The 11,881-nt window shown below is 34.4% G+C and overlaps 1 protein-coding gene across 7 annotated transcripts in view; it reads right to left on the bottom strand.

The window, feature by feature from the left end:
- SCN1A (sodium voltage-gated channel alpha subunit 1) overlaps window positions 1–11,881 on the bottom strand; it is a 161,074-nt gene that overhangs the window by 39,799 nt on the left and 109,394 nt on the right. For all 7 annotated transcript variants that reach the window (XM_027129294.1, XM_027129279.1, XM_027129304.1 and 4 more), the window contains one exon: window positions 10,053–10,535. In XM_027129294.1, coding sequence (XP_026985095.1) covers window positions 10,053–10,535 — 483 coding nt within the window. The remainder of the gene's footprint in view (window positions 1–10,052; window positions 10,536–11,881) is intronic.

Raw genomic sequence — 11,881 nt, 5'->3', positions numbered from 1 at the left:
GACACTTTATTGAAGACCTAAGAATAGGTATCCACTGTAGAGTTGGTGTTGACTACCAAGCCCTCATCACTGGGCACAGGTTAATGGTATAGCCAGGAGAATCTCAGTCTCCCTCAGTCCTGGAGGGACCTTTCCCTCCTCTGCTGGCCTGTAATTTACACTGATCTGCTTCTGACCTGTGGAGTTCTCCTAATTACAGAGCGCTTATTCTTAGAAACTATGGTTACTCAAAGTTGTGCTTTAGGAAGATACCCTTCTGAGTTTAATTCTACCTATAAGAATCTTCCAAATAATTAGGAAGCACTTCTATGGTTACATCATTAGCTTATGAGAGGCCCGCATACCGCAAAAAATAAAAAATAAAAACAATACTTTAGATTATCCGAATGTTCTTTGAAGGTTGAGGTCCATTGGGACTTAAAAAGGTGAGGAAATGTGACCCACGCTATGCCTTTTCTGCTTTGGGGGACCAAAAGGGGGAAAATATAGAAAAGATAGCTCTCAAGTTTGTCCTGGAATGGGGGACAGTGATGCATGAGTATGTACCTTATGGAGGAAGTAAAACAAGTACCGGCCTCCATTTTACAGTGTTTCTTCATATCAGTCTATTCTTGGTTTCCTGGAAACAGACTATCCGCTCCTTGCTTATGCCTCTACTTTCATCTAGATTTTATGTCCCAGCAACAGCAAACTGCTAATTATTTCTAAACACACTCTATGCTTCATAGCTCTAGGTTTTTGTTCATTTATTCCCTCTTACTGGAATGCCCTTCAGAAAAATAGTTTTTTTAAATATTTTAAATGTTAACCATTATCAAGAATTTAATGAAAACAGTTTAAAAATTAGACAGAAAATACAAAATTTATCACTCTCTCCAGATAAACGTAAAACAGTTTATGACAGAGGGCAGAAGGCAAACAGCAAAAAAGGACAAATAGTAGAATATGTTACTAGTAGTTCTTAAGAGAAAACTTACCAGGAACAGAGTGTTGGGAATGCTACTAGAAATAATAATAATAACAATTTATCGAATACTTACAATTTGCTAGACACTGTGCTAAGTCCTTTACATTTACTATTTCATTTAATAATATTCCCCCAAAAGTAGGTGATTTTATCCCCATTTTTGAGATGAGGAAATTGAGGATTGGATAGTCAAGTAAGGTCACACAGTATGTGGCTAAAATAGAATTATATAACCCAGTATTTGGCTTCGGAGAATACTCCATTACCAACAACTTTATAATTAGCCTCACATGTCTAAAAACAAATGCTTCAAAAATGGATAATAAACTATGAGCACTGGTAATTTTAACCCAAGGCACTAATATAATTTCAATAATGCCCATTGTAGATAAGACTCGTTATTGAAATTCAGGAATGGAAACATTAATATATTAAAATGGAATAGGTCAAACAGAGGTCACGACAGGTAATATTTTTAGTCAATAAGGTATGTTCCAGTATGGAAATGCATATTTAAAGGTTGAAAGTTATCTTTCTAAAATGCAAATGTATGTATGTGTGTGGATACATGTATATGTGTATTTGTATACATATATAATTATGAAGAGAGTCATCTTTCTAAATGCATATATGTACATATATAAGCAGAATCATGGCTCATTTGTATCCTTCATTATCTAATACATTTCTTAGCACATGGTAACTCTTGAATAAATTAAGGTAGGCAAAAGAGTAAAGGCCAAAACAGAAAAATCAAAAGGGCAAAGCTACTTTAACGTATTATAGGCTGCATTCCTAATGCAGAATAAAGAATCTTCATCTTCTGGGGTATCTATTTTCAGCTTAATTCCACTAAAAGCAGAGCATCTTATGATTTGTGCCTTGCTTTGATGAAGCGAGTACTATATAAGACTAGGGGAGCAATGAAGAGAAACAATTTTGTATGGGTTTATTTCTAACCAAAAAGGAAGACATGGTAAAGAAAAGTGCATGGTAAAAGAAAATTGGGACAATAATCTATAAAAGAATATTTATAGAAAGCCAGATTCAAAAATGAATGAAAGAAATTGAAATGTAATGGGGATGAATAGAAGTTTCAGTATTTAATATAAAAATACCAACTAGATGAGAAACAACTGTATTTCAACAGCAATTCATGAGAAAAAGATAAGGGATTATTACTTTCCTTGAAGCCCAATATAAATTGACAAGGTGAAATGTTTAACAAAGATAAAAACAACAAAGTTCAATATTGGATTGAATCAAGAGAAAAATGGAGTCTGGATGATGGGAAATAAAACTTTATTTTCAAGAATGCTCTCATCAGAGTAACTGTGATGAATACCTTCAAACTGCTTCTATTAAAAACAGTTAAGTGAGCTGGAAAAGTTTGATTTGAGTGCCTACTTTTTACCAAGAATGCACACGTATATACGTTGCAACATAAAAGGAGAGACATACATGCATATCAGTGGTTATAATAAAATAATATGATAACTTTGTAAGATGCATGAGCCTAGAGCATGAGTTGCTTATTACCTACACTTTGTGCCTTATATCTCTGGGAACCAAAAACGAAGCCACACGTTCTGCCTAGGTCAGGAAGACTCCATGATCACTACCTTTAAAGAGCTGAAACAGCATTTCTTACACTTAAGAACTCCTGAACTTCAGGCCCTACACCCATGGACCTAGTGGTTGTACTCTATTAGAAAAGCAGTGCATTATAGTTCAGCACAGGCAACAAGAGCGTCACTCACTAGTTCTTCCTAAATGTGCAATGTGCTCTGATATCATTATTTTATTAAATTAAAAAAATTTTTAAATTAGTGGTACAATAAATTGGTTTATCAACTCTTACTGGGTTATGACTCACAATTTGAGAAATAGTGCATTAAATTATCTCTAAAGTTTCTACTAAACATTTAAATTTTTAATGCAGTGTTTGAAGGTATAAAATGACAGAGTATGAAGAAATAGAACTTTCTCCAGTGGTTCAGTGGATGATCACTGCTTAATAAAGAAATCAGGGTTCCTGTTAGCCCTGATCAATACAAATGAAAATGTATGAGTATAAATTATGTCAAATTTTTGCAGAAAAGTATTCATTATGGATGGTTTTTGTAATAAAATAGTTTTGAGTAATGAAAATCTCACAACAAACAAAAGTCCAGGACCAGATGACTTCATAGGTGAATTCTATCAAACATTTAGAGGAGAGTTTACATCTATCCTTCTCAAGCTATTCCAAAATATTGCAGAAGAAGGAACACTTCCAAACTCGTTCTATGAGGACAGCATCACCCTGCTACCAAAACCAGACAAAGATATCACTGATGAACATAGATATAAAAATCCTCAACAAAATACTAGCAAACCAAATCTAACAATACATTAAAAGGATCACACACCATGATCAAGTGGGCTTTATCCCAGGGATGCAAGGATTTTTCAATATCTGCAAATCAATCAATGTGATGCACTACATTAACAAATTGAAGAGTAAAAACCATATGATCAACTCAGTAGATGCAGAAAAAGCTTTTGATAAAATTCAACATCTATTTATGATAAACTCAATTTGTAGAGAGTTAACACATCTCAACATAATAAAGGCCATATATGACAAACCCACCGCTAACATCATACTTAATGGTGAAAAGCTGAAAGCATTTCTTTTAAGATCAGGAACAAGACAACAATGTCCACTCTTGCCACTTTTATTTAACACAGTTTTGGAAGTCCTAACCATGGCAATCAAAGAAGAAAAAGAAATAAAAAGAATACAAATTGGAAAGAAGTGAAACTGTCATTGTTTGCAGATGACATGATACAATACATAGAAAATCCTAAAGACACCACCAGAAAACTACTAGAGCTCATCAATGAATTTGGTACAGTTTCAGGATACAAAATTAATATACAGAAATATGTTGCATTCCTATACACTAACAACAAACTATCAGGAAGAGAAATTAAGAAAACAATCCCATTTACCATTGCATCAAAAAGTATAAAATACTTAGGAATAAATTTACCTAAGGAGGCAAAAGAACTGTACTTGGAAAAAGAAATTGAAGATAACACAAACAAATGGAAATATATACCATGTTCTTGGATTGGAAGAATCGATATTATTAAAATGATCATCTTACACAAGGCAACCTACAGATTCAGTGCAATCCCTATCAAAGTACCAATGGCATTTTTCACAGAACTAGAACAAATAATTTTAAAATTTGTATGGAAACCCAAAAGATCCCAAATAGACAAAACAATCTTGAGAAAGAAAAATGGAGCTGGAGGAATCATGCTCCCTGACTTCAGATTATATTACAAAGCTACAGTAATCAAAAAGTATGGTACTGGCACAGAAACAGACACATAGATCAATGGATAGCAAGCCCAGATATAAACCCACACACTTATGGTCAATTAATCTATGACAAAGGAGGCAAGAACATACAATGGGGAAAAGACAGTCTCTTCAATAAATGATGCTGTGAAAACTGGACAGCTACATGTAAAGAATGAAATTGGAAGATTCTCTAACACCATATACAAAAACAAACTCAAAATGGATTAAAGAGCTGAATGTAAGACCGGACACTATAAAACTCCTAGAGGAAAGCATAGGCAGAACACTCTTTGACATAAATTATAGCAATATGTTTTTGGATCTGTCTCCTAAAGCAAAGGAAATAAAAGCAAAAGTGAACAAAATGGGACCTAATTAAACTTAAAAGCCTTTGCACAGCAAAGGAGACCATCAACAAAATAAAAAGACAACCTACTGAATGGGAGAAAATATTTGCAAATGATATGACCAATAAGGGGTTACTATCTAACATATATTAACAGGTCATGTAACTCAACATCAAAAAATACAAAATACAAAAACAAAAAACCAACCAGATTAAAAAATGGGCAGAAGAGCTGAATAGACATTTTTCCAAAGAGGAAATGCACATGGCCAATAGGAACATGAAAAGATGCTCAACATCACTAAATCATCAGCGAAATGCAAATCAAAACCACAATGAGATATTACCTCACATCTGTCAGAATGGCTATCATCAAAAAGAATACACATAACAAATGTTGGTGAGGATGTGGAGAAAAGGGAACCCTTGTACACTGTTGGTGGGTATATAAATTGGGGCAGCCATGTGGTATGGAGGTATGGAGGTTCCTCAAAAATCTAACATTAGAACTACCATATGACCCAGCAATTCCATTCCCAGGAATATATCTGAAAACAACAACAACAACAAAAACTAATTTGAAAAGATACATGCACCCCAATGTTCATAGCAGCATTATTTACAATTGCCAAGATATGGAAGCAACCTAAGTGTCTGTCAACAGATGAATGGATAAAGAAGATGTGGCATATACATACAATGGAGCACTACTCAGTCATAAAAAAGAATGAAATTTTGCCATTTGCAGCAACATTGATGGACTTGGAGGGCATTATGCTAAGTGAAATAAGTCAGACAGAGAAAGACAAATACTGTGTTATATCACTTATATGTGGTATCTAAAAATGCAAAAAAACTAGTGAATAAATGAAAAAAAAGCAGACTCACAGATATAAAGAACAAACTAGTGGTTACCAGCGAGGAGAGGGAAGAGGGGAGGGGCAATATAGGGGTAAGGGAGTAAGAAGTACAAACTATTAGTCAGAAAATAAGCTATAAGGAAATATTGGACAACACAGGAAATACAGCCAATATTTTATAATAACTATAAATGTAGTATAACCATTAACAATTGTGAATCACTATTACATTGTACACCTGTAACATATAATATTGTCCATCAACTATACTTCAGTAGAAAAAGAAAAACATGTTTTAATGCAACAGATAGCATGGAGTAGTTATTAGTCTTCATCAAATATTAAATAAAGGTATGAAGATTCAAGACAAAGAAAATCAGACTAGGAAGAATACTGCCAAGTTTAACAGAACTTCAGAACCAATTTTTTAAATATAAAGGTAACAACTAAAACAATCAGCCTCCATCAGATTCTTTAGCAAAACTCAAGTTTTTAATGAACAAAGTTTGAACTGAAATAATATTCAAATTAAAAATCCTGAAAAAATTTTACAATGCTTTGCAAAAATGATCTGTAATTTTTATCTCCCAAATCCATTTCCATAGACATGTGAAATGTAATGAGGATCTACCCACAATTACATCTCTACATGCTTTCTCTCCCCCTATCATTACACAAATCTGATTTACCTAAGGAAGCCCACAGGCTGGGGTCAAGGCGGCAGCTTCCAGCTCTGCTATTAGCTCCATTCTGAAGAGTAATGGATGACTTAGCCTATTCAGAGACTTATAAAACCTTGAAACATCTTTAAAGGGACATAGGCAATAATTCACATGCTTATGATATCTTACTTGATCAACTGTCAAAATGCATTACCTTGGACATAGTAATATTCTAGTAGAACTTTATCCCTAATAAAATATCGTTGATAGTATTTGATCCTCTGAATATTTTAAATATTTAGTATTTAAAGTATTTTAAAATATTTAGACTATATGAATTAATGTAATCTATCACATCAATAATCTAAAGAAGAAACATCACACGATGATATCAGTGGATGCAGAGGACACATTTGACAACAAATAGCACCCATTCATGACAAAAATCTCTCAGTAAACTAGGAATAGAGAGAAACTTTCTTAACTTGATAAAGACCATCTACAAAAAACCTATAGCTAACATTAAAAGCTTTCCTACTAAGATCAGGAACAAGACAAGTATATCCCTTCTCACCACTCCTTTTCAACACTGTACTGGAAGTCATAACTAATGCAATTAGACAAGAAAAGGAAACAAAACGTAACTGATTAGGAAGCAAGAAGTAAAACTGTCTTTGTTGGCAGATGACATTATTGTTTATGTAGAAAATCCAAAGAATCTACAAAACATAAAAAAACAAAAACAAAAACAAAAACCTCCTGGAACTAATAAGTGATTATAACAAGGTTGCAGATTACAAAGTTAATACACAAAAGTTCATCACTTTCCTATGGACTAACATTTAACAAGTGGGGTTTGAAATTAAAAAATGCCATTATGTTAGCACTGCATAAATAAAATACTTAGGTATAAATCTAATGTGTATAAGGTCTATATGAGGAAAACTATAAAATTCTAATGAAAGAAACAAAGAACTAAACAAAGTGGGAGATATTCTATGTTCATGAATAGGAAGACTCAATATTGTCAAGATGTCAGTTTTTCCCAACTTGATCTATATTGATCTATTGATCAATGCAATCTCAATCAAACTCCCAACAAGTTATTTTGTCAATATCTACAAACTGATTCTAAAGTGTATATGAAGAGGCAAAAGACCTAGAGTAGCTAACACAATACCAAAGGAAAAGGAAAAAGTCAGGATTGCCACTACCTGACTTAAAGACATACATAAAGCTACAGTAATCAAGACAGTGTGGTATGGGTGAAAGAATAGACAAACAGATAAACAGAATAGAATAGAAACCCCAGAAATATACCCACATGAATCTAGTCAACAGATCTTTGGTAAAGGAGCAAAGGCAATATTATGGAGCAAAGATAGTCTTTTCCAACAAATGGTACTGGAACTACTGGACATCTACAGGCAAAAAATGAATCTAGACACAGACCTTATACCCTTCACAGACATTAACTCAAAATGGATCACAGACCTAAATGTAAACATGCAAAGCTATAAATCTCCTAGAAGATAACAGGAGAAAATATAATGATCTTGGAAAAGGTGATGACTTTTTAGATACGATACCAAAAGCACAATACATGACAGAGAGAGTTAATAAACTGGATTTAATTAAAATTAAAAATATCTGCTCTGTGAAAGACACTGTCAAGAGAGTAAGAAGACAAGCCATATTAGGAGAAAATATTTGCAAAAACAAAGCTGATAAAGGACTGTTATTCAAAATGTACAAAGAATTCTCAAAACTTAACAATAAGAAAACAAACAACTTGATCAGAAAACAGGTCAAAGCTCTTAAAAGATACCTCATCAAAGAAGACATATAGATGACAAAGAAGCATATAAAAAGATGCTCCACATCATATGTCATCATAAAATGTAAATTAAAAAACAATGGGGAAAAAAAAAAACAAAAAAAACAATGGGGTACCACTACACATCTATTAGAATGGCCAAAATCCAGAACACTGACAACACCAAATGCTGTGGGGCAACAGGAGCTCTCATTCATTGCTAGTGGCTGTGCAAAACTATACAGCCACTTTGGAACACAGTTTGGCAATTTCTTACAAAACAAAACACTTAGCATACCATCCAGAAATTGCCATCCCTGGTACTTAACCAAATGAGCTGAAAACTTATATCCACACAGAAACCTGCACATGGATGTTTATAGCAGCTTTATTCACATTTGCCAAAACTTGGAAGCAACCGAGATGTCCTTCAGTGGGTGAATGGACAACTAAACATCCAGACTACAAAATATTACTTAGCACTGAAAGAAATGAACTATCAAGCCATAAAAAGACACAGAAGAAACTTAAATGTGTATTACTAAATAAAGGAAGCCAGTGTGAAAAGGCTACATATTATATGACTCTAACTATATAATACTCTGGAAAAGGCAAAAACAGTTACAGATCAGTGACTGCCAGGGGTTAGCGTAGAGGGAAGGATGAATAGGCATAGCACAGAGTATTTTTAGATCCATGAAACTGCTCTGTGTGATACTATAAGGGTGGATAAATGTCTTTATACGTTTGTCCAAACTCATAAAACGGACAATACCAAGAGTGAACCCAAATGTAAACTATGGACTTCGGGTGATAATGACACATCAAGGTAGATTCCGCAACTGTAACAAATATACCACTCTGGTAGGGGATGGTGATAATGGGGGAGGTTATATATGTGTGGGGGGCAGGGAGTATGTGGAAATTTTTCTGCCTTCCTTTCAATTTTTATGTAAACGTAAAACTGTTCTAAAAAATAGTCTTTAAATAAATATTTAAAAATTTGGACTGTGTAACCTAAGGCACCTTACCATTTTTGGGACTTCCACACAATAAGTGGGAAATGAAGGTGGTTTGTTCTAGACTTCTTCGGAATTATCTTTTATATCCATTAGAGTTTTAGCTTAATATTTCTAAGTCAGTTACTATGGACTGAATTGTGTTCCCTCAAAATTAATATTTTGAAGCCCTAACTCCCAATGTGACTCTATTTGGAGATATGTCCTGTGAAGTAGTGATAAAGGTTAAGTGAGGTCATAAGGGTGCAATCTTAATCCAGCAGCACTGGTGCTCTTATAAGAAGAAGAGAGACCAGAGCTATTTATCCATATGCCCATGCATTGAGGAACGGCCAAATGAGGACACAGAAGGCAGCTATCCACACCCAAAGGTGAGAGCTCTCCCCAGACACTGACCCTCCTAGCGCCTTGACCTTGGACTTTCCAGTCTCCAGAAATGTGAGAAAATACATTTTGATTGTTTCAGCCACCCAGTGTGTGGTACATTGTTATGGCAGCCTGGAAGATTAATATGCAGATCAGTGTAATTTTAATCGGAGGAATGACACAGACTATTTCTTGTTGCTCAGTTCTCTTCCATGTAAGTGAGCTAATGAGTATGGTGTCAGATATACAGAATGCATAAACAAAGATTATGAATTCAATTCTCAGCTATACTCCCTCATTAGCTACATGATCTTAAACTTCCTAAGCTAGTTTTCTTATCTGAAAAGTTAGAAAAATAACACATCCTTTTGAGGTTATTACAAGGATTAAATCTGATGATGCTTGTTCATTTCTTGGATCATTCATTCATTCATTATCTAACAAATATCCATTACTTAGGATGAGAAAACTTATACATATATTATTCTTCAATTTATTAATCACCTCACTGAGCTTAAATCTTTGGTTCTTCAATGAAAAAATATTTTATATGATGGCAAAAATATTCTACATGGAGAATATATAATCATAAATACAGGCAATATAATACAAGTATACACATATACATTTATACCCACCCACATCTATAAAATCTTACCTCTTTGCTTTCTTCCAGATCTGATTCACTACTAAAGTCCTCTGTGTTTAAATTTTCAAAGTCAGACTCTCCTACAGCAATCGGTACAGTCACAGTAAGACTGGGATTGTGTATGAACGACATGTAATCACTTTCATCGATAATGTATTTTTCAACACTGCTGCCAGTTCCTATTCCACTTGTGGTTCCATTTACATCTTTAAGATAGTCAAGATCTTTCCCAATTTCTGTTGTATGATTGGACATACAACTGTCTTTCTTGTTGTTTAGATCATCAAGTGGTTTAATTTCATCTAAAATCTTTTGTTTTCTAATGAAGGACTGTTGAATAAATTCATATATTTTTCTCTTCACATAAGCTATTCCCTTGTGCATCCTATCCACAGCAATTTGGAGATTGTTCATTTCATTATCATCATCAGTGGCTGCAAGGTTGTCTGCACTAAATGAGCTCAGGAGCAAGGCCAAAAAGAGGTTCAGGACCTTAAAAATAATACAAACATCATTATAATCTCACCCCAATGTGAAGAAGAGCAGATTGAGATCACTTATTTCTCGAAGTGTGGAGGAAACTATAAGTTCTAACAACTAGACAAGAAACACCACAGCACAGTGATCAGAAGTTGGGTGATCTAGGGACTTCCCTGGTGGCACAGTGGTTAAGAATCCGCCTGCCAATGCAGGGGACATGGGTTCGATCCCTGGTCCGGGAAGATCCCACATGCCGTGGAGCAACTAAGCCTGTGCGCCACAACTACTGAAGCCCGTGTGCCTAGAGCCCATGCTCTGCAGCAAGAGAAGCCACTGCAAGGAGAAGCTCACACACTGCAACAAAGAGTAGCCCCCGCTAGCTGCAACTATAGAAAGCCCGCACACAGAAATGAAGACCCAACGCAGCCAAAATAAATTAATTAATTAATTAAAAAAAAAAAAAGAAATTGGGTGATCTGAATTTGTGGTCTGGTTCAATAGCTACTGCACTGTTCATCCATGGGCAAAGACATGATTTCTGTTGGTCTCAAGTTCCCCTACTTATAAAATGAAGATGCTGAATGAGCTGACCTATGGTTTTACTAAATTTAAAATTGTATGAATATAAGAAACAAGATTTATGCATGTTCTATATAAGAGTTCTAAACTTAAAATTCATTAGTGTTTAAAATTATGCCTTTAAATGCATTTTAGTTTCTTTTTTTTGATGAAGAGAGATATTAAATTGGATATTAATTGAAAAATAACCATTATGACCCAGAACGAGAATTATGAGCTTAACATAGGCATCAACACATGTTTTCTTGATCTACTGCATTTCTCATACTCCACTGTTCACTAATTAGGCAATTGTTCATAATCAGTCGCTAATATTTCCATGAGACTGTAATATTAATGTACATATCCTTTGGAGTATATTATATATTTCTGTACTATAACAGTAATGTTCCAAACTTAAGAGAGAAGATTGATCAGTTACTCCATTTGGGTAATCTCAGGCATCATTAGCCAACCTTTGTTTGGTTAATAGAGCCACTAAAGGATTGGTTAATCCAGGTTGGTTCACGCATCTGCCATATGACATAGAGTGACTGAATGCTAACTACCATGAAGGGGCAAGGAAAAGGGGAAATAACTAGGAACATTTAAAGGCACCACTTTTTAGTACTATACTGTCAAGTAAGACTGGGCTTTCTCTAAGTTTATTCTTCAGACTTCTCCCTTCCTTGGATCTGAATTTATGAAATGTTCCCAACATTTCCTACTAGACCTGTCTTCAATATGATACTCTATTGGAATTCACATGAAATGATTGACAAAATGGAGTTGAGTATAAA

The sequence above is a fragment of the Aethalodelphis obliquidens genome, unplaced genomic scaffold (genome assembly GCF_003676395.1).
Source record: "Aethalodelphis obliquidens isolate GAN/ISIS:26980383/991018 unplaced genomic scaffold, ASM367639v1 scaffold2, whole genome shotgun sequence".
NCBI classification, from domain to species: domain Eukaryota; kingdom Metazoa; phylum Chordata; class Mammalia; order Artiodactyla; family Delphinidae; genus Aethalodelphis; species Aethalodelphis obliquidens.
This window is presented reverse-complemented; position numbering and strand designations above follow the sequence as displayed.